Here is a 23,831-nt window from a genome sequence, read left to right as displayed (position 1 = left end):
AACATCTCCCAGCATCCAGTTGAGTGGAACTTCCCCAGTCAGCCAGGACTGCTGGTAGGTGAAAAGCATTCCTTGAAGGTTAGGACAGGTATTACCTGAGATTGAATTCAAAGTTAGTCCACTGAGTGTGCAAGTGAGGCTGTTGCTGGTGGTACAAGCAGGTGTATTCTGCTCCAACTCAGTGCTGCGTGTGTCGAAGATGCGTAGATATTTTTAGTGCTTCAGAGATTCTCTGTGGGACTTTAATGAAAATGTTTGCCTAGGGCAAATTTGTCTGTGAGGTGACTGCATCTGAAGTATGTGTGGGGGAAACAACAGGAGTGAAGATGCCCTGTGGAAATCAGAGTTGGCAGTAACTGTAATCTTTCCATGGGTTCTTGGTGTACTTAGGGTCTTGGAGGGCTGACAAACTCCTGACTTTGGTGGGGACTGCTCCGGCGTTAGATCCTATGGTGAATCTATTTGCGAGAATACTAGTGTGGGGAAAAGAAATGCGAAATGCCACAAATCTGAGGCTGTGTCCTCACCTGCCAGAGTCCCTGACTGCTTTTGTTTTCTTCTGTAATGTTCAGCAGTCAGCTTGGTGAATAATCCTATTATTTCACCTCCTTTCCATGCAGAAAATTGGGGACTCATACCGCGGCTATTGTGTGAGCGAGACAGAATTAGAGAGTGTTCTAACGCTACACAAGCAGCAAACACAAAGTGTGTGGGGGACACGCCAGTCTCCAAGCCCAGCCAAACCCGCCACACGGTTGATGTGGAAATCTCAGTATGTCCCATATGATGGGATCCCTTTTGTCAATGCAGGTAACTAACTTTTCTTTCAATAACTACTTTAAAATTTCAACATCAGTTGCCAAATGGCCATAAAGAAGGATCTTTATGGCGTTCCTTAGTGTAGGTAAAGTCAAGGCACAAGCTTAAAAAAAGAACAGCTTGGATGACAGAGTCTGAAGGAACTTGTTTCTCCGAAACCACAGGCTTATGTTTCATTGTAATTCCTTTTGTTCTTTATAAATAAATCAGCTAAGTACCATTTGATGGGTGTTCCTATGATGAGACCTTGAGACCGAGGTTGCCTGTGGTTCCATCAGGACATAAAAGCTCTCATAAGGGCTAAGAGCTTCTTCAAGCGTTCCTCCCTAACCTGGAGATACTTTGAAGAGATTGCTCCAAAGGAGCCAATTAACTATTTATGTGGCACCTTCTAAAAAATTAAATGCATTTAAAAAGCAAAATAAACCTCAGCAGGCAAGTTTGTTTTGTATTTTTTTAACGTGTGCAGACTTCACAAAGTTGTAATTACATACTTAGCTCATGCAGTGCATATATGTAATTACTAAAAGTTCATTTGGAAATGAAATGAACAGGGTTTAATTGTTACATAGAGAACGTGAATGACTGGAATGTAGGTTATGGGCTTAGGGTTTTTTGTGGTTTTTTTTCCTAAAAGTAACTGTAAAAGTGAAATGTTAGCACCAATTTTAAAGCTTCAGCCATAAAAATGTGAGCTATAAGGAAGCTAAGAACAAAGCCAAGACAACTTACTCTTTTTTTTTTTCCAAAAGTACATATGAGACGTCTTTAGTTTCCTGTAAGATCTGCCTAACACATGGGTTGCCCCACAGTAAGATATTTAGAGCAAAAACACATGTAGATTTTTTTTCTTTAGAGTGTTGTAGACTAATAGACAGTTAAGTTGTAATATTTTTTGCTTTGCATAGATGCCCAAACAGGCATTATGTGTATTTCTAATGGTTGTCTTTCCAATACGCTTAGGTTTAGCTTATAACTCCTGTATGAAATTCATGAAAATCCTTAACACTTGTAGCGTAGAGGCTGTAAATGTGATTTACTAACTGCAGTTTAAATCCAAGTTAACAGAATTCTAAACTGTGAGGAACAAAATTGTTTTTCTTGAGGAATTTATCCATTCTGCACAAGTGGGACCTCCCATAAATGGAATACCTTCCCCGCTGTTCTTCAGCTGTGGGGAAAACACAGAGAAGCTGGGTCACTCCTTATAATGTAAAACATATACTAATCATCAAAATCTTGTTATTTTTAGTAAGAATTTTGGATAGTTGATACTATTGTATGATGAAGGCCAAATCAAATTGCTTTTGAAATTCGTATTAGCAAGAACCAGTTTTAAAGTTAAGTATTTTCAGTCCTAGAACTTCAATGTTAAGATTTTAAGTTTGTGTTTAAAAAAGAAGTAATATATATTTGTAAGACATAATTATGTTTTAAATTTTATATTTCTTTATTTGCATTGATTCTATTTGTTTTTGGGTTTTTTTATGTCACACTCTATGGCGATAAACCTTTGAGTGTCTTATGGAAACACATTATGGGGCTGTTGTGATACTTTCAAAGGTTTTGGTTCTATCACTTGTGGTATTGGTATTGGCTCCTTGCCTGTGTACTGGAGTATGTAAATGACAAATAAAAGATAACTAATCTAGATAACTAAACACGATGTGGAAGAAATTTGGATGAAGTTCCTTTCTTGACCACTTTAATGCTATGCGTGTCAGCCCTTTAGTTAGAGACCTGACTGGAAGAAGTCACTTACTGCATGTTTAGAGCAATGTTTGTTTGAGCCTGTCTGGTTTTGTGTAGGTGTGTCACGCTGAAACAGTGGGTTTTAGCAGATAAGATAGGTCAGACTTGCAAGCAAGAATTTATGGCACGATGTGATCTGAAGTATTGATTTAACACAGGAGGCTGGAAATAGCTGCTGACCTTTGATTTCAGCTGTGGATTTTCACAGTTATTTTGTGGGTTCTGCTTCTCTTATATTTATTACCAGCATGGTGCTCCTTTGGTAACTTGCAAGGCTGCTCATCTTGTAAAGTGTTGCTGTTCACCAGAGCAGAATCCAATATTTTGCCTTTTTATATGTTGTGGGAGTTTTGTGAGGTATAGTAACTTTGGGAAATGCTTTGAAAATGCTCTGTGTTCCTTACATGCTGTGAGGAAAGCATTTACACTGTATTTGAATGCTCACTACACTTAAGTGTGTTCTGCCTTCTCAAGAGTCTGACGATAAACAGAAATAACTGGTTTGAAACTCTCATCTTTTTTGATGAAATGGCTTCAGTGGTTGCTTGAATCAATAGAGTACATTACTTTCTGTTCCTAGGAAGCAGAGCCATTGTAATGGAGTGCCAGTATGGGCCAAGGAGGAAAGGGCTGCAGCCCAAAAAAGCTGGTGAGCCAGAAAACACCTCTGGCCATCTGTACAAAGCCACTTGTCCAGCAAGGTAAGAATTGTTTCTAAAGCTGGAAGAGCTACTCAGCATCCTAAGAAAGTGTTCTTTCCGTGAGCTTTGACAGACAGAGCACCACTTGAGGGTAGTAGATGACATGCACTGTAGCTCTTAGCTTTGTCTCCTTGGTAACGTGAGGCTGATACTCATTTAGAGGGAAGAAGGAAATGTTGTCCTATTAAACTGAGTAAGGCTGAGATTTGATAGTTTGCCTGGATGCAAAGTAGCAGTGCATCAATACATATGAAGTACGAGTTCGTTCTGTACTTGAGCATTAGTTAGTTATGTTAGTTATTAGTTTTGGTGTCCATTAGTGTTCATTTTTGGTCCCAAAACTTTTGCTGTCTTATTTGTTATTTTTCCTTCAGGCTTTTAATTGCCCTTGTATCAGTCAGTCATCCTAATTTAGCAGATGTCTTGTTTGCTGATGGAGTTACAGTTCTTTCTGGTCACTGGGTTCTTTCTCCTTATTCAGCACTAATCATTTTTAACTTGTCCTTGAGCATCCTCCTGGGTGCTTGTTCAGTTCATACTGAATTAAATGTGTTTGCCTGGGCAGTTGCAGCTCGGTATGCATGTGCTCGATTCTGGCTTCAAGCTGGGTGACCTACAGTCTGTTTAGCGATGGTATTGTGCTTTTACCATACCAAGGGACAGAGGCTTTTTTACTGACGTGCCAAATCAGTCTGACTGTATGGCTTCCAGACTGGAACAGTGTGTCTATCTTATCCATCTGCATCTGTATCTGTTGCTATCCCCTTAACAGTTCTACAGTTCTCTTGGACTGTTCTCAGCCCCGGCAACTCTCTGCTTGAACTTTTTCTGTTCTGGTATCTGATACAAAGTAAGTGAGGTTTTTGCCTTCCTCCCTGAGGGCAAGGTGTACTGAAGGAGAATTTTTTTTTCTATTCCCCCTGCCTCTTGGAAGGATCTATATTAAAAAGGTTCAAAAGTTTCCGGAATACAGAGTTCCTACTGACCCTAAAATTGACAAGAAAATCATAAGAATGGAGCAGGAGAAAGCATTCAACATGCTGAAGAAGAACTTGATAGAGGCTGGCGGTGTCCTCAGGTGAAACTTCCACTCTTTTCTTTTTTCTTGACAAATGAAGCAAGAAAGAACAATAATTTGCTTGGTTTTCTTTATTTTTGGCAAGGTTACTTTATTAAGCCTCTTGCTTAATACCAATAGTGAAAAATCCCACAATGTCTGTAAGACTTCTGTGGCTCTGTAGTATTTAGTTTGGTAAATGTGTTAAGCACCAAGCGGTGGAACTTCAGCAGATGTATTCATACAGGATATAGACAGAAATAGTTGTATTATTTGTGGGTTTGAGCTGGTTTATTTGCATTGAAAGATGTGAGAGGGCCCTGAGCTCTGAAAGGCAATATCTGCCAGCTCAGTGGCTGTAAAACTTAAATGACTCTCACCAGGTTGTGATTGTCAGACTGCTTCTGAAGAGACTGATTTTTCTGCCTTTGCTTGAGAATTGTGTGTAGAACCTCTTTGCTTTTTGCCAGGTGGTATGTACAGTTACCTACTCAGCAAGCCCACCAATATCATGAAATGGGAACATCCTGCCTTCCTTCTTCACCATCCGATTTTTCTGTGTCTTCTCCTGAGGAGGAGGAGGAAGTTGTTAGAGATGAGAACTGTACGCTGACTTCCCGACTTCATCCTCAAGTGGCAGACAAGATCCGAGAACTAGTGTCTCAGGGAATAGAGCAGGTCTATGCAGTGAGGAAGCAACTGAGGTACAGAACTGTCTGGCATGCTCTCAGCCTGTAGTGCTGTCTCTACTTTTGCATTTGATTAATTTGGTTTGTAATTAAATGACAGTGCTGATGCATTACTGAACATATCTCCTGTATTTCATGAGAATCTGTTTTACCCAGCTTTTGTCTTCCCTTTCCTTTTTGTTGTGGGTGCCCACTAAGAGCTGCTGTCCTCTTTAAAGCTGGTTGAATAAATGGAGATTTTTAATTCCAGACTCTGTAGCAGATGCACAAAGAACCAGGTCAGCAGATCACCTAGCTTGCTTTTGTCGTGTCATTGCAGCAAGGGAAGGGAGAGGGTAGCAGGGTCTATAACAGACTGAAATAGCACAATATGTTTTAAATACACATTTGTTAATGTCCTTTAACATGTGACAGAAAATACGTGGAAAGAGAATTATTCAAGCCTGATGAAGTGCCAGAAAGACATAACCTGTCCTTCTTCCCCACTGTGAATGATATCAAGAACCACATTCATGAAGTGCAGAAGTCCCTGAGGAATGGCGAGATGGTGTATAATTCAGAAAGTATTCCAGCGACAGTACGTTGCCCTTTGTGTTTCTTTTTTATTTTGGCTGTTAGATACTGGAAATCTTATTTTTAATTGTTACCACTTAGCTGAGTTTCATCCAGAGTTCTCTATGACTTTATATTTCCACCAGCAATATTTCAGTGAAATCTCTGATGGAGCAAGATTGGATGTGAATAAAACCTTCTGACCTTATTCTGTATTTATCCCATCAGCATTACATTGCTATTAGTTGATTGAAAAATTATACAATGCTAGCACTTCTTGATGGCTACATAAACCAGAAGCCACATGGTGTAGAAAAATTGGCACACGTCAGAAAATTTTGTTCATGGCTTTGTCATTGTGTTTTTGAGAAGTTGCTACTACTTTTCTGTATATGAAAAATGGGGATGAGATATGTCTCAGGGGCAGGCTTGCACAACATTTTGAATGTGTAAGTATTGATAAATTCACTTTATAGCAAGTGAAGTAAGCATGAACGTAGATACTTCAGAATGCTCACTAACTCTTGTGTGGTGTTTAATTTTCTTCCACCTATTGAGTAACAAGGGATGCACAGTGATCCTAACTTTCCCAATTATGAGGCTGACTGCTAAGGAGTTGCGGATTTAAAACCAGCTTTGATAAACTGTACTGTTAAATCATGCTGTGTAAACAGTCTTTTCCCTCTCCCTATGCTGCTCTTGCCCCAGATGAGTGGGCGATAGTTGTTAGTTAGCCAAACGGTTTGACTGTTGTCTGTTCTAAGGTCTTTGAACTGTCATGAGCAGACTTCGGCCTTCCTGGTATATCGTATCTTGAAAAATCTTTTGCTTTTTCTTTTTTTTCCTTTTTTTGAAAGAACAGCTCCCAGAAAGTATGGTTATAAGGAAATAAGAAGATGTAGTTTTAGACACCTTTTTCCTACAAGTCTGTATTGAGCCTCTGTTCCTGTAGCAGCACCCTTGCACCCTTTATGAGACTGAGATCTTTTTCCTTTCAGCTGCAGTGGACCACAGACAGTGGGAATGTTCTCACAGAAACAGTGACTGTTACATTTGCGTCACCACCTTCAGATGGTAGGACTGCATTAATAACTTAGCTGTCTCTCCGAATGTGATTTGTTTTATTTGCTATATCACAGAAGTTCAGTTTCCTTTCAGAGAAGTTGCTGTCATGTTCTGTCACTCAGCTGAACTTAAGAAGGATTATTTCGGTGTATCTGTTTTGACATACTGTTTTTTAACTCTTTGACTGCATGTGTGGAAAAATACCTGTAGTCGTAATGAGGTTGGCAGAAGTGTGAAAATTATAAATTTGACTTTTATTTAGCATCCTCCAGAAACTGAATATTTTAATGGGATGGTTATGTGGAAAGAACATTTTGCCTTGGATGAAGGTGCTAATAACACCTGTGTAGACAGAACTAAGTTGCTGCTGAAGAGATACATCTGTCAGGGAACATAATATCCAACAGCCGACTGAGTACTAGAATTCCGTGGTGGTTTGTGCCATCAATAAAGAGTTAAGAGTTTTCAAGTCCAGTATAGATGTTGAAAAATGTATCTCCGCTCAGTTTGCTGGAAATTTTTGCATGATTTCCTGTTAGAAAGCCTCATTCTCATTTTCATTTCCATTCACCAGGTTAATCTACATACCTAGGGCAAGCTCTTTTACAGTTACAGGTGTGAAACTGTGAAATAAGATGCTAAGCAGTGTCTGCTTGTGTCTTGATAAATCTTATCCAAAATATTCTGGATGGCTCAAAAAGGAAATTGAATACTTCCCTGGGAAGTTTTCTTGCAGAAATTGCTAGAAGTGAATCTCATTTTTTACAAGTCTTCAGGAAATGAAGTCCATCGTTCTTGCATTAAATAAAAATTTTGAGGATATGATGTAATTGGTAGACTGAAGGGCCTCCAGGACTTGGTGTATTACTGCCTAGGAGGCATCCTAGTTCCTCAAAGATCATAGAACAGTTTGGGTTGGAAGGGACCTTAAAGATCATCTGGTTCCAATCCCCCTGCCATGGGCAGGGACATCCCACTAGATCAGGCTGCCCAAGGCCCCATCCAACCTGGCCTTGTTTGAAAGATGTTTGGAAAGGAGTGGTGAGACTTAGAGGATTTCCTGTGTAGAGTTTTATTTTATAAGACAGCACTTTCTTTTGATCCCTGTCTGTTATTGAGCCCTTGCTGTGGTGTATATGTTGGCAAATTATGTGATTGCTGCTTTGATAGAAAGGTTTCAGTTTTTATGTTATAGCTAGAAATTCAAAGTATAGAGTACATTGCAGTTACTTTACTCTCTAGAATGGATTATTTTGTAGTGCTTTTTTTTGATCTGCATATCTGTATACATACGCCTTTTATGTGCTTATATTGAGATTGAAGGGGCTTGTTCACTTTGCAGGGAAGGACTTTAAATGAGAAGAAGAAATTTGTTGTAACTGTTTGCTTCCTCTCTGTGGCACTGTAGGGAGCTCAACAGGGAAGTCAGCCGTCACCAAAGCAGAATCCAACCAGAGCGGGGAGTCCATGCTTCCAGAAACAGCTCAGTTGTTGTCTTCACTCTCTTCACTTCAGCGCAAGATATTTGCACAACTTCAGGTACAGTCAAGTTATTTACAGAACATCAAACTTTCTGTGCTGGGAATGCTGAAGGCCAGCTGAAAGCAGCACGTTCCCTCTCAGCTAGTGATCCCAAACGCTGGCCAGGTAGCACAGACTTTGAAATAGCTGTCAATGCTTACTTTGGCTTCTCTTGCATTTCATATTTAGCAAGTAGTTGTGGTGCAGGGAATCCCAATACCATCTTTTGAGGCTTTGGAGTTAGCGTCTCTTGTGAAGTCAAAACCAAGACGATGGAGGCAGTGGGCTTCTGCCTCAAACCAAGCACCTGTGCATTTTGCACATGGTTCCATCCCTTTCATAATGAAAACGTTGCAAAACTGAGGGGAGATAAGTCAGTCTTAATTATTCCTTTTATATCCTCCTCCAGCCTCTTAAGAAAATATGTTAAAATCCTAAAACCCCTCCCAGCTCAGATCTGTAAACTTCCACACTGAAAGATTAAAGAGCAGGGTTAAGAATGTCGTGCTAAAGGTGCCTCTTCTAAAGCTCATTTCCCTTCAAAGCTGGATCTCTTAGCTTTCTTCCCTAACTACCACTTTGAAAAGCTACCTTCCTACTTCCTGTACTCTGGTGAAATGTATGATCTCTTCCCTAGAAATACAGTCTGCAGTAAGATGCTGTTCCGCTTGCTGTTTCACTCTTTCTGAAGACAGCCTGTCTCCACCTCACTCCTTTTTTGTTTTAAAGCAGTGTTCTTAGCTTCTAGTGCCCACCTCTTGTGGGAATGGACAGCATTGGGGAATGATTTGAAACTAAATATCAACTCAAAATTAGAGCTTTATGGTCATTAAGCAGTCTTTAGATGCTACTGGGTACCATTGTCCTGATTGTTTCCTCATAAGTGTTCAGCCTAGGGGTACTGGGATTGACAATTCAAATGAGATGATGTACAGGAAGTCAGAAGCTATCCAGTTCCAGCATTGCAGAATATGTGCTGTTAAATGGAAATTCCTCCTGCTGTAAACACTGTTATGTTAGTGCTTCTGTTTTTTCTTTCGCAGGGATTACAGCTGCAGTCAAATTTTACCTCCGCAAATGAATCTACAGCCCTGATAGCTGTAAATAACCATTCCCCTCCCAGCCCTGCAAGTCTTCTGGATTCTACGGGGAGTGCAATAACCAACCATTCTCTAACACTCAGTCAGGAGGCACACAGTCTACAAGTAGGTGCTGGTCTAACACAGCACAGTGCCGCTGCCTCTGCTCTTGGGACTCCACCTGGTTCTGACCAGAGCCTACTCGCCACGGGCCAGTTGGTAGCAGCTGGAGGGGTAGATGATTGCAGAAGCCTAGAAGGAGGAGTCCATCAGATTCTCTTGGAAAATGTACAGACTATTCCAGTACCGATTGTGGACAGCCATCCAGCTCTGAGTAAGTTGCAGTCTTGCCAATGTAAATACAGAAAATATAGTGGATTTTTTCCTATGTGTCTTCAACAAATGAGAGAATTGTGTTGATAATGAGGAGCTCGAGCATAGTCTTCTTTCAGCAAACACAAAAAAAACCTTAATCAAAAAAACACCCAAGGCCCCGAAACTTAGTTTTTGTAGTAAAAAGGTGACTTCTTAGTTAAAGTGCTTATCACTTTCTTTGACCAAATACCAGCCTAGTTGATGAATACAATGTTTTTGCCAAAAATCCCAATATTTAGCTAAAATTATGATCTTCAAAAGAATTCTTGGGAATAAAAATAAGAATAGGAAATACCCAGTGTTGAAACTGGTTAGAGCTCTATAGAAAGAAATGTGAGGAATTTGGTGACTTATTTCCTTGCACCATCCCAGCAGATTTCTGGTTTTTTGTTTTTTTTTTTTAGTAAACTTTTGCTAGGATCCTACAATCATCGATGCGCCTTAGCAGTGGCCGGTTGGAGTTGTATGTAATTGCTTGGAATTTCAAACTTCTCATTGAAAATGCTTTTTATAAAATCCACTAATAAACACCACAAATAAGTCTATTGAAAGAGTAGGTTCCTTAAAACCATTGTTATCAAATATATATGCAGTCTTTGAATTCTTAGCTATGGAACCTAATTGAGAATGAAAGCTTCTATTCTCAAAGAATGATTTTTGATTCTTGGTCAAGAAAACCTATTACATATGGAGCACGTATAAATCAGTGCAACATGTTCTTTTGGCTTTCCATAGAGTCTGAAATGTTAACCATGTAATGCTTTATTTCTGTTTTTATATTTTTTTGTCATCTGTAACTTCTAAAAAGTTGATTTTGAGTAGTTTTGCAGGAATATCTATGTAAAGATATTCTACACCATGATGTAGACTTTCATAAATCAAGACTACCTGATGAAATAAGAAGAAAATAAAGGGTACAGCAGGATATATACCAAAATTCATATGTATTAAACTAATATTGAGATATTTTACTGTGTCAGTATTATCAAAGTTAAATTTAAGGGGTTGTCTGCCTGCTGTACTCAGATCATAGAATCTCTAGGCTGGAAGAGACCTTTGAGATTGTCAAGCCCAACCATACCTGTCCATGACCGAATCATATTCCTAAGCACTTCATCTACCCGTCTTTTAAATACCTCCAGGGGTGAGGACTCAATCACCTCCCTGGGCAGCCTCTGCCATTGCCCGATAACACAACTGGTGGAGAAATTTTTCCTAATGTCTAATCTGAACCTTGCCTAGCACAACTTGAGGCCATTCCCTCTCATCCTATTGTTTGTTGCTTGGAAGAAGAAACCAACACCCACCTTGCTACAACCTCCTTTCAGGTAGTTGTAGAGAGTGGTAAGGTCTCCCCTCAACCTTCTCTTCTCAAGGCTAAACAAACCCAGTCCCCTCAGCCACTCCTCATAGGACTTGTGCTCCAGTCTCTTCACCAGCTTTGTTGTCCTTCTCTGGACGTACTGCAGCCTCTCAATGTCTTTCTTGTAGTGAGGAGCCCAAAACTGAACACAGGATTTGAGGTGCGGCCTCATCGATGCTGTGTACAGGGACACAATCACTTCTCTGTTCCTTCTGGCCACGCTGTTTCTGATACAAGCTGAGGTGCAATTGGCCTTCTTGTCCCCCTGGGCCACTGCTGGCTCACATTCAGCCACTGCCACCCAACACCCCCAGGTCCTTGTCTGCCAGGCACCTTTCCAGCCACTCTTCCCGAAGCCTATAGTGCTGTGCGGGGTTGTTGTGTCCCAAGTGCTGGACTCGGCATTTTTCCTTGTTGAACCTCATCCCGTTGGTCACAGTCCATTGATGCAGCCTGTTCAGATCCCTTTGCAGAGCCATCCTACCCTCAAGCAGATCAACGCTTCCACCCAGCTTAGTGTCATCTGCAAACTTACTAAGGATACACTTGATCCCCTCATCCAGATCAGTGGTACAGGTATTGAACAGAACTGGACCCTGGGAGCACAGAGCCCTGTGGAACTCCGCTTATGACTGGCCTCCAACTGGATTTAAGTCCATTTACCAGTCCTTGGGCCCACCCATCCAGCCAGCTTTTACCCAGTGGAGGATGTGCCTGTCCAGGCCAGTGGCAGCCAGTTTCTCAAGCAGAATGCTGTGAGAAACTGTCAGAGGCACTACTGAAGTCCAAGTGCACTACATCCACAGCCTTTCTGTCATCCACTAAGTGGGTAATGTTGTCATAGAAGGAGATCAGGTTAGTTTGGCAGGACCTGCCTTTTATAAACCCATGCTGACTGGGCCTGATCACCTGGTGTTGGTGTAACTGATTGTTTTCCCTTTTCTAATTGAATTTGACTAATCTGCTGAGAAATTCCATTTTCATTCAGGGTTAAAGAATTTCAGGGTTGTTGTCAAATGCACCTCCTGCATTCACTTGTTTAACCCATGTGTTCAATCTAGATGTTGATGGCTCTGAAAAATTTTTGTAAATGATAAGTGCTGCAAGTGCATTTTTAATGAAATGCTATTTTACACAAAAAGAAACAGAGTGAAATAGGAAGTTCTATAACCACAAGGACTAAACCTGCTGTTCATTTGGGATTTCCTTTTTTTTCTGCTCAGAGTCTTAGTCTATCATCACCAGCCTGAATTTGGAAATTGTGTGAATATTGGTGCCATTCTTATGTTTATGGAGAAGTTGCCTATAAAATGCACAGATACTTTGGGGTTTTTTTTCAGAGGCAAATTCTTTATCTGAAGAGAAGGATGAGAAACTGTATAGACTGACGAGAGAATAATGTTACAGATTCTATTTGGAGGAAACACCTTATGCTTGAAATTAGCAGCTCAGTCAGCATGTATTTCAATAATTTTTTTTACTCCTGTTTGTGTGCCTACACTTACACAGAAGTACACTTGGTTAAAATTATCCTGTGTGTTCTGGAATTCCTCTTGTCCAAGCGCTAACCTAAGAGTAAACTGAAAATGTATGTGCAGTCTTTGAGAAGTGGTCAGTCACGCCTGAAGTGTAAGTCATTCTCTAAATCACAAACTTTAGAGTTAAGTTTTTCCGTAGTAGCACCTCCTTTCCCTTGGAAAAGGAAAAAAAAAAAAAAGTAGCTTTATTTTTCCATGGGCAAGAGGAAGGACCTTTTGTGTGAAAGTTATTTTATATCTCAAAAAATATTATTTTTACAAAAATATTTTAAATATTTTTACTTGAGGCCCCTTAGTGCAGTAAATTCGTGTCAACTTGCAGTGTCTTTTACCATGGTAGATGAGATGACTGCTGTGAAACTAAACAGTTAACTTTACAAATGCCTTACTTATTAGCTCCAGTTCCTGAAATATCTCTCTTTTAAATGCTTACAGTGATTGGGGCTGAAGCTCATCAGTAAAGTGTGAACTTCAATGCTTGATTTTTGTGTTTGTTTTTAAGGGGAAGAAAATACAGAAGATGATATCTGTGTCAGACAAGTTAAACAAGAACCGAAAGAAGAAGCATTGTCTATGGAACCAGATAAAATCAGAGACTGCCAGAGTTCCTCACCTATTTAAATCTGTGAAGCCTGAAAGGATTTTTCAAGTCAAAGAACTCTACATGTTTTGGAAGGAAAGGCAGGCAATTTCAAAGCGATGGCATTCTTTTAAAGTTGTATTGTGACGTTCAGACTAGGCATATTTCACACTAGTTCTGACAGACAGCTGTTTTGATTGATGACTGATGTGGCTCACTGCCAATGCCAGGTCATTCAGTTGCCCTGCAGAACGCCACCTCTCTCTTCCGTTTCAAGTTTTGAGTAATTTGGATGCTATCCAAATGGTCCATTTTGGTTGACATTTCTGAAGGTCTTCCGCAATTTAATTCCTTAGCTTTAGAATGTGGATCACAATGCTGGGTTTACTTTTCTGCTTGAGACCTTTGACTGTTATAGCACTACAGAGACTATAGAACCTGCCAGTTCCCAGGCCACGGAATCCAGCAGCAAAGTCTGTCAATACAGCTGTGGTTTTGTGACAAAATGAAGGTCCAAGATGCTGGATTTCAAAGTGATGAAGGACACGGATGCTTAAGAAAATGCAACTTTGACCTGATCATGATATTAATGCTGTGAAGATCGAGGAGAGGAGAAAGGTGAGGTTGCCAGGTGAACATAAAGTTGTACAATGAAGAAAAATGTGTGAATTGTGACTGTGAATGATTTCAACACTGACATCTTTAAGCTTATGTTCTGACTTTATAATGAGGCCCATTTCTGCAAGATGCCTTTGAACTGGGGCTGTTAGTGGTTGATCATAACTAAAAGCAGGAGTTGTGTCTCGTGGAAAGTGATTGATGCTGCTGTTTCAGCTTATGTACTTTTTGCTTTATGCTTACACTATCAGCTCAGATAAATATGATTTAACCAGCTGTTGTTCATGATGTTGGGCTTACGGATATTTTACTAACAAAGAGAGGCCCAAGAAAACAAAGCAAGTAATATAAATCCAAGCAGTATGTGCAAGTGTGCTGTCACTGTACCATTCAGAAAACAAACATCTTTTTCAACAGTGGCAGCTTCTAAGACTGAAGTGGTCTGTATTACTTCAAATAATTACCAGGAATCTTTAAAAAAATGAATATGATAAAGAAATACCTTTTTAGCAATATTTAAGCCAAAGCCATAATGTGTGACAAGCACTGAGTTGCATAATCTGTGACAGACACGTTGCATTAAGGAAAAAAAAATACACCTACAAGTAACTTGGAATCCATTTAAGGCAGTAAATGAAATGAAAATGATGCCAACGAAGATATAAAATTTAACTATTGCATTGTTTGCTTCAGATGTTGAATTTTAGAGCAGTATTTGGAGTATTTTGTATATAGGAATATCAGCAGTTTTGTTATTTGTTGTTACTAAGTGGCTGAGAGTTTGATCATAAAATCAGATATTTTTGTCTGCATCCAGTACAAGAATGCAGCCAAAGGAGTTTCTCTTTTTCAGACTTCAAAACAAAACCGGGGAAAAAATTGGCTCATTTTTGCAGAGGAGAATGTATCAAGAATATTACACAAACCTGTAAATTAACATTTTTAAATTGTGAAATTTATTAACATACATTCAAGACATTCACAAACGTAATCCAAATAGTGGCCATTTAAAATTAACTTAATTCTCTTTTGAGTATTTGAAGCTGAGACTTATAGAAGTCTCACATTGAACTTGGGTTCCTTATACCTTTATACACAGCATGTTAGGTAGGTGCTGTATCTTGAAATACATTAACTTCCGTGAGGTTAGCTAACACTGTTGATGTTGTTCATTTAAAGCTAATATATATGATTTAGGTTCAATTACAATTTCCAGCAAGGTTATGTTCTTATTAAATAAGAGTCAGTATTTTATCATGCAAGGGCATAGAGGACCTCCAGTTCTTTGGAGTCTTTCATATTTGGTTTCTACACTCATTTGTGGTCTGCCTTACTCATTTCTGGGTAGGTAAAATCCCACAAGGTTCACGGTTCTGGGGCTTTTTTAATTGTTCTTAATTGTGAATGTATGTCCCAAATGTTTCTTCTCTGCTGCGGTCGCAGTTCTAGAGCAGGGAGGCAGCTTTTATTTTCCAACTCAGTAGCTAGATACCAGAAAGGGTACCTCCTGCCACGCTGCTGTGTGCAGTTATTCAGTTACCTTTAGTTTTGCTTAAACCAAGGCATTCTGAAGAATATCCCCTTTCTCAGTAGTACTTATTTTTTGAGAATTGTTCCTTATTTTTGAGAACGTTTATTCTCAAAAGAATAAATTACAGCTAAAGATTACCAGCAAGAGGTTATTTCAGTTTTAGTTCTCTTCAAAGCAAACAAATACATTTGTGGTTGGAGAAAAATCTTAAGAGGTTGTTACATTTCCATTAGTTCTTGCTTAGTTCCCTCACTAACAGATCTGTTCTTTAGCTGTTCTTGCCAGCGTGAGCTACAATGTCATCCTCTCCTGAACAATAATTCTGACAGTACTTCTAGTTTTTGTGTTGTGTTCACAGGAAATACTCTTTAAACCATCTTGAATTGTAGGCTGTGAAGTGAATTTTATAATCTATCTGGTAACAATAGGACCAAAAAATCAGGGAAGATTTAAAGGAGCAGTAAATTATGAGTTGCTTCTAAAAGCTGGGGGTGATTTACAATTCAATTCAGTAAAAAAATTTATTTGAAATGCTTCCTTAGCCAATACTCACATTTTTGGGTTTGGTTTTCTTCATTTTCACAGAATTTCAGTTCTTTGTCTTCCAAATACCTATTCCATTTTATTACTCTGGGTTTTTTCTTTCATTTAGCATGACCTTTCTTTTTTAAAGAATACGCTTAGATTTGTTTTGTGCATGTTGCTAATGGGGGAACACAAACTGGTCACCCATATCCAGTCTATATTCAGCTTAACACCTTAGTTCACTAATGTCCACCTGAATTTTACAGGAAAGGTTCTTACTATGAAAAAAATCACAAGGAAATACTACCACTTTCAATGCACTTAAATTTATTTGCATAGAGTACTTGAGGCTTTTTTTTTTTCTCTTTTCCCAGAGAAAGTTATGTAGCTTGGTGCAAAGGAATTGGTTATTACTTTGGTTTGGAATTGTAAATATTTTTTCTGGTGTTTACTTTGTTTTCTTGTGGTTATGTTTAAGCATATTTTGCAAACCTCAAATTTCTGAGCTTCCACAGTCCTGTAAATTAACAAATTCTTCTCCAATTTATCCTCCTTGTTGGTTACCCAAGAAGAAGGGCTGTGCTTGTGTATGTGCATCCAAAAATAATTTTTGCAAAAATGTAGAGATGACAGAAAAGGGGACACATCCATAGCTCTCATTCAAGCCTCTTCGATGGAAACCTGTAGTATTGAGTCCTTTTTGCACTGTTAAAACAATCCAGACTTGGTCGTGTGGTATGAAGACTGTTGCAGTTTGTACAAAATTCAGAGACAAATGTCTGTATATGTATGTGTGTGTATATATATGTTTGTATAGTAACTTAATGTACAATATCCCTATTCAAATGCAAACTACTTTTTCTTTTAAATTAGTGGTCTGTATTGTGGTTACAGGGGCTTATGGGGAGTAGTGCAAGAGCCACTTGAGGGCAGTGACTTCTGGGGATGAAGGCGAGCAAGTAGGAAGGCTGTGGGGAGAACAGGTAGAAGAAGGTCGTGGAGATATGGGAAAAGCAGAGGTTCTTCAGGGAGGTCTGGAAGGGGCTGTGCTGAGGGTGCTCTGGGGCCCTGGAAAGGGATTGCAAGCCCATCACAAAGGCTCAGTGCAGCTCCTCGATCTACACCAGAAGTGGATAGGGTGAGTTTACGGTAGGTATTTAAGGTATGGTAGAAAAGAGAAGCCTGTCCTGCCTTCAAAACCAACAGAGCTGCTTGGATTTTGGTGAGTACCAGAGGCAGCTAAATGACTTCCCGTAGTCTGAGACACCTAGTTCTATCTTCTATGAAGAAGCAGCTCTTCTCAGACCTTCAACCCAAGAGTGTAGACTGTTTTCTGGAAGAGATACCTTTTCTTCCAAAGGGAATTAATTTACTGCTCTCCTCATCTCTCTGACTGCAGCTCTGTCCACCTCAAGCACATTCAGTATTCACCCAAGTTGCTCTTCCTTCATGCTTATTAGGGCCTCCACACAGGTTGCATGCCCTCAGGCCCTCCAGTTCTCAGTGTATCAATGTTATCCTGTTGAAGCAGCTGGTGAGTTTGCTGCCTAAGTAAACACTGGTGAGATTTGCTTCTGTCAGTTTTTCTTTGTCTCTCCAGGATCCTCAGTCCATATGTTCCTTTTAATTTCATTAAGTTTTTTCCTTGCTTGCTCTGGGGCTTATCATCCTTACCTGGATGAATATCGGGCAGCTACATTTCACAGGATGTTTGTTAAATTCACAACAACTGAAAAGACTTGAGGAAACAAGGAGAAAAAGATCATTTCTGCCAGCTGTTAGGGCTTTAAATTGAGAAACTGGCCTCTTCCCTTTTATATCTCTTGAGTTCCTGATTCTGGCTGTGGTTACTACCTAGCTGTTGTCTGTCTCTTGACAAACTTAAAATTTACTCCCTTAATCCTATTCAAACAGATACATACTCAGGAGTTTAGGCAGGAAGAATCTGTTCCATTAGGGACAGAAAGTGCGATATATCTGAGGATCGTGCTGTGATAAGTTACTGCTCTTTGTGGATCTCTGATGGCAGGATTCTCCTTGATCTGCCCTTCCCTTCTGAACAAATCTTTTGTAGGAATAAACGTAAGAGCCTATCCCATCCTTAACTATTGTATTCTCCCAGCAACATTGCACCTCATTAACGAATGAAAAGGTAAAACAGGCTGTGTTCATTTTTTTAGGTCAGAAGCTCTCCAGCAGGTCTATCCAACAAGCAACAACTAAGGTATGGTCTGGGAGGAGAAGGAGTGGAAGGCAGAAATCTCGTTGTATGACAAGAGTGCATTTCTTTGGGGTTTATTTTCGACATAAGCCATTGCACTTTAGTGTCAGGACAAATGACATGTTTATTTTCTGAAGTGATTTGGCGTGTTTCCTGGGGAGTCTTCAAAGGACTGATCGTAGTACTGTATCATAGAAAGTATTAGTGGGTGTATTTGTCATCGGAGGCTCATCGTGTTCTAGTACAGAAAGGATTTCAAAAGCATGGAGTGCTTTCTGAGGACAAATGCGGAATGTCCCTGTCTGAAAGAGTCTTCCTGGACAGAAAAGCTGGAACGTTGGATGCTGTGAGAGTAATTCTTATTAGTAATCTGTTGGAATGTGCCAGATAAAAGAAAACTGGAAAAGGCATGCATGATGACCTCTTTATGGAAAAAGTTACCTTTGGATGTACTAGTACTACCACACTAACTTTGGATTAGTTACCTAATAGTTTCAAGTGATAAATGCATAAGGGATTGTATGTGTCTTAGGGGAAAAAATGGAAAGAAATAAAATGGAGACATGAATATAGTTGATTGAATGTAGTTCTTTAGTACACTTTTAATTGCCCTTAACTGTGGTTAACAGATACATGTATTTCAGCGCAGATATAATCAGATTTTTTAATGTGGGTAGCTGAAATTCATGTTTTATCTACTGTCCTTAGCTCTCTGCAGGTGCAGGTCAGTTGATGTGTACTGGGCTTCCACTAATGGCAATCTGCCTGTTTAAACAAGAGCATGCTCTTCTATGCAAATTAAATGTCTTACCCTTCCTGGTCTTGATAAGTAGAGCTTATGGAGCTTGATAAGGCTCATAGGAGGATCAAAATCTGTTTGTAATATAGTGATTTCATAAGAGTTAATTTCTAGGTCCTCAGTATGAAAGAAGTAGAAAGCAAAAATCCACACTATTGATTTTGCCATTTGGTCATTTTTCTCTACAGCAAGACAATGTCAGTACAGCATCAGCTACCGCTAAAATACTGTTAACATTTTATCTCTATTCTCTGGTTAAATGTTGATAGTTCAGTGGCCCCAGGAAATATCAGAGTCTTGCAGACTCTGATAAGCAGAGAGGTGTGTGTTGGCAGATCAACGGGAGAGGGAGGAGTTCGGACCCAGTGTCCTCATTTCATGCGAACGTTCGCTGGTTCTGAATGCAGCCTTTGAGAAACAGTGATGATTTGTCTCTGTGTTCTGACATAGCTGTTCTTTCTGCTTGCCCACTCAAGAAGCTGTACAAACCTGCAACGGACGTGGAGATCATGAAGATAGTATGTAAGATCTTATGGGAGGACCTGCAGAAACAGAATGGAGGAGATTAAAGGTTGTTGATATGATTTCTATAAAGCCTACATTCTTTGGTGGGAGGTGTCCTGGTTTCACCTGGAATAGTTAATTCTCTTCTCAGTAGCTGCTGTGTTTTGGATTCAGTGTAATATTGACAACACACATTGTTTCAGTTGTTGACAGGTAATGCTTGTGCTCAGCTGGGACAGGGTTGATTTTATTCCCCACAGCTGTTGTTTTTCAAATTTAGCATGAATGAGAAGAATGTTGATAATAAACTAATATTTTTAGTTGTTGCTAAGAAATTAAGGACTTGTTTTTCAGTTTCCCATGGTTTTCCAAATGTATGGGTGCACAAGAAGCTGGGAGAGAGCACAGCCAGGCAGCTGACCCAACCTTGCTAGAGAGATATTTGATACCATAAAATGTCATGCTCAGTACATAAATGAGAAGTTGGCTGGGGACCAAAGCTCGCTGATCTGTGCTCACTGCTTGGGACAGGCTGCACAATTGGCTGTCAGGTGGTGAGCAATTGCATTGAATTGTTCACTTGTTTTGTGTATTCTTTATTGTTACTGTTATTATTACTATTATTAGTTTTTATTATTGTTATTGCTTCCTTTGTTGTCGTGAACTGTCTTTATCTCAACCCTTGAGTTTTACTTTACTTCCCAATTCTCTTCCCCATCCCACCACGGCCAGAGAGAGTAAGCGAGCAGCTGTGTGATACTTAGCTGCCTGGGCTAACCCACGACAGAAGGGAGAAGATTTTTTTAATGGAGAATAGATCTTCTTTTTCTAACTTACTAGAATTCCAACTTACTTGAATGAATGATACAGGCTCTTTAGAAAGGGAGGTGAGGAGGAGATGTTGCCCTCCATGTCAGTGACCAGCTGGAGGGCATGGAGCTCCACCTGGGGATGGATGAGGAGCTGACTGAGAGCTTATGAGTCAGGATTAGAGGGAGGGCAGGGTCAGGTGACATTATAGTGGGGGTCTGCTACAGGCCACTGGACCAGGAAGAGCAAGGAGATGAGGCTCTCTGTAGATAGATAGGAGCAGCCTCAAAGGCCCTGGTCCTCATGTGGGATTTCAACCACCCCAATATCTGTTGGAGGAACAGTGCAGCAGGACACAAGCAATCCAGGAGGTTCCTGGAGTGAATTAATGATAACTTCTTTCTTCAAGTTATAGAGGAACCAACAAAAAAGGGCTGTTAGGGAATGTGAGGCTCAAGGCAGCCTTGGCTGCAGTGACCATGAAATGGTGGAGTTCAAGATACTTAGGGCAGCAAGGAGGGTACACAAGCAAGCTCATAGCCCGCAAGGCCAACTGTATCCTGGGCTGCATCAAAAGCAGCATGGCCAGCAGGACAAGGGAGGTGATTCTGTCCCTCTACTCTGCTCTGGCGAAACCCCACCTCAGGTACTGCATCCAGCTCTGGAGTCTTCAGCACAGGAAGAACACGGACCTGTTAGAGTGGGTTCAGAGGAGGCCACAGAGATGATCCGAGGGCTAGGCCACCTCTAGCCCAGCCTCTCTGCTACGAGAACAGGTTGAGAGAGTTGGGGTTGTTCAGCCTGGAGAAGGCTTCGGGGAGACCTTAGAGCAGCCTTCCAGTACCTAGAGGGGACCTACAAGAATGATGGGAACAAACATTTTGTCAGAGCCTGTTGCGACAAGACAAGGGGTAATGGTTTTAATCTGAAAGAGGGGAGATTTAGGTTAGATATAAGGAAAAAAGATTTTTACAGTGAGGGTGGTGAGGCACTGGCCCAGGTCACCCAGAGAAGCTGTAGGTGCCCCATCCATGTAGGTGTTCAAGGCCAGGTTGGATGAGGCTTTGAGCAACCTGGTCTGGTAGAAGGTGTCTCTCCCGTGGCAGGGAGATTGAAACTTTATGATCTTTAAGGTCTCTTCTGACCCAAACCATTCTGGGATTCTACACTGTGTCTGATCTGCTTGACAAGATACCTGGTATTTGGGCAGATCTCACTGTTTTTATGAATATGTACCAAAATGTTAATGAATACCCATGTGTTGACATCTTTGTGTGTCATACTGAAACTGCAGGCCTGCAGTAGCACCTTTGAGTCTTTCTGTTGTCTGTGTACATTCTCTTATAGTAAATGAAAGCTCATTTTATGAAGAAACAGTTAAGAGCTTTTGTCTGAAGTCTTGTCAGATATGTGCTTTTTACAGAGTAAGCTTTAAGTTAAAGCGGATAATTTTTTGTTTTTCTGCAGAACTTTCTTATGAGGAAATACTAGTGTACACTTCTGAGCCTATGATAACCTAAAACAACCAAAGCCTTTTCCATTTTTTTTTTTAATCCAGAACAAGGAGGATTCCAAAATGTCCTTCAAAACAGTTGTGTTCAGAGCCTCAAAGTTTTGGCACTTTCATTCCTCTGTAGGTGATCTTCCATCTATGCCAGAAATCACTGTGTTCAGGGTCTTCTAAAAAAAAGATTAGCAATTATAGTACCAAACTCCCACAGGGAAAGCAGTGGGGAAGGAAACAGAGATGACACCAGAATCCTTACTTGGCAACTCTCCAATCACATGGGGGCATTTCCTTTTCATCTGCATAATCTGAGCTGGTCCTTTGACAGCATGTCAGTAACAATATAACAAAACAAACCAGAGTTTCTTCAGAAACATCTGTATCACATCAAGTCTAGATGCTACAAATTTTCGTTGTTCTTGGAATTCGCATTGGTTTAGTGTTGTCTCAAGAACTGACAGAGCCTTCAGTGTTGAATTAGGTCTTAATCTGAGCTCTAACTGAGCTAGGGAGAAATCCCGAGGCTATGCTGATGTGTTCTGCAGTACTTGTTGAGCAAAAGAAAAACCGATTATTTTTCTACTTGATGCAGAGCTGGTTGTATTTATCTCCTCAAGGATGGATCTTAGAATTCTGCTTTCCAGCTTAAGGGAAGATAGAAGTCTCCCTGTATGAAAACTTGATGGTCAGTGTACATAGTCTGAGCAAGTTGTGTGCACCTAGAGCAGTCACCCTCCTGTAGTTTAAGCTGTGTTAGGAGTGGGAGCTGGGAGAAGGAATAAGCAGCTGAAGAATATAAAGGTAAATGTAGGCATTCTTGTTCTTCACGTACTGCTCTCCTCACACAGTACCTTAAACATCTTGAGAGAAACGCTAGTCAGCAGTGGGAATAAATCAAATCTGTTTCTCCCCTGTTCCCCCCAATTTACAGTTTAACAATGGTTTCACTAATCAGTCATTAATTTGGCCCAAACCAGTATCTTCTATCCTAGATCCACGTTTATGATGTTTAATTCCTGAAGGACCATGCTAAAAATTCAGTTGTGCTTTGTCAGGTTCTTTTAGATATAAATTTAACTTTTTTAAGCAGGTGTTTCTCTTAAAGCTGAAATTAAATAGGAGAGAGAATTGGAAATGAATTATTTATGTTTCTTACAGTTGACACTCTTCAGTTTCTGAAGTGTGCAGGTATTTTCTCCTTGACTTCTACTTTTAGCTCTTAGCTCACTATGTGTTGGATGTTTTCTCAGGATCACTTACCTCTGAGAGTACTCCAGATAATTGGCAAGAGACCAGAACGGGGAACAGAAGAGGAAGTGAAGTTTGTAGACAGCTACTTTCAGCGGATAGAAAACTCTCAAAATACAGTCAAGATGGCAGTTTCTTCTGGCTGAAGTGATTTACTTTAAATGGTAAGTATTCTTTTTAATATACAACTTTTTTTTATTCTTGATTTTGGTGCTATTTATGCTCTGAGCTCACATGTAATAAAAGCTAGAATGGTAATCGTGTGTATTTACTTGTATCTTCAGTGCACTAGTTACCTTCTGAATGCAAACTGGTGTTAACAGCTATGTTCTTCACTATTGACCAAGCTTTTATCGCATCTGAGGTATTTTGTACAAGAAAGGAGACAGACAAAGTAGGGCCTTCTCGACCTTCTTAGTTCTACTGAGAACAGATGATCTGTGGAAATAAGGCTTTACCAGTTTTAAATAGATATCTTCACAATAATTTTGTGGGTGCACTGTGTTTTCATGTCAAGTTCTAGTCCCCATCTTATAATACAAGTTATAAAATTACCTCTCCCTGGCCTCCCCACATTTTTTTTGTCTCCTGCCACTGTACTCACACTCAGCACTTTTCAGGAGTGGGGGAATTGTTTTAACACATTCTCATCCACCACTTTTCTGCCATTCTCCCATGGCCTTTTTCTCCCATCCAGAGTCCCACAGAGACAAAAACTTGTCTTTTTTTAAAAAAAAATGCTCTTATCAACCTCTGTTTCCTGTATTTAGGGATGAACTTCCTTTCTGCTTTATTGTGCTGGAGGTTGATTCCTTGTGTGACTGAAATACAAGATGCTGTTGCATTTTTCTTGAGGAGAGGGAGATACTGGGATGAGTTGCACTGCCCCCTTCATTCCAAAAGTTCTTGTAGGAAGCAGCAGCTATAGGTTCTGCTCGTGCACCTGTGACTCCACAAAGGACAGCACAACTGCAGCA

The 23,831-nt window shown here is 40.1% G+C and overlaps 1 protein-coding gene across 14 annotated transcripts in view; it reads left to right on the top strand.

Annotated features, from left to right (window-relative positions):
* The window catches only part of CARF (calcium responsive transcription factor), a 50,363-nt gene that overhangs the window by 17,543 nt on the left and 8,989 nt on the right, over positions 1–23,831 (top strand). For 4 of the 14 annotated variants that reach the window (XM_054069247.1, XM_054069257.1, XM_054069248.1 and 1 more), the window contains exons 7-17: positions 621–810; positions 3,152–3,272; positions 4,207–4,350; positions 4,800–5,033; positions 5,433–5,595; positions 6,569–6,644; positions 8,044–8,174; positions 9,200–9,569; positions 13,014–13,709; positions 17,946–19,356; positions 22,857–23,018. In XM_054069247.1, coding sequence (XP_053925222.1) covers positions 621–810; positions 3,152–3,272; positions 4,207–4,350; positions 4,800–5,033; positions 5,433–5,595; positions 6,569–6,644; positions 8,044–8,174; positions 9,200–9,569; positions 13,014–13,132 — 1,548 coding nt within the window. In that variant the 3' untranslated portion in view covers positions 13,133–13,709; positions 17,946–19,356; positions 22,857–23,018. Of the gene's footprint in view, positions 1–620; positions 811–3,151; positions 3,273–4,206; positions 4,351–4,799; positions 5,034–5,432; positions 5,596–6,568; positions 6,645–8,043; positions 8,175–9,199; positions 9,570–13,013; positions 13,710–17,945; positions 19,357–19,643; positions 19,844–22,856; positions 23,019–23,831 lie in introns of all 14 variants that reach the window. The other 10 variants (XM_054069259.1, XM_054069258.1, XM_054069255.1 and 7 more) reach the window with 9 other exon arrangements.

The sequence above is a fragment of the Cuculus canorus genome, chromosome 6 (assembly GCF_017976375.1).
Source record: "Cuculus canorus isolate bCucCan1 chromosome 6, bCucCan1.pri, whole genome shotgun sequence".
Lineage (NCBI taxonomy): Eukaryota > Metazoa > Chordata > Aves > Cuculiformes > Cuculidae > Cuculus > Cuculus canorus.
The sequence above is the reverse complement of the archived record's forward strand: the minus strand, read 5'-3'. Positions and strand labels throughout refer to the sequence as shown.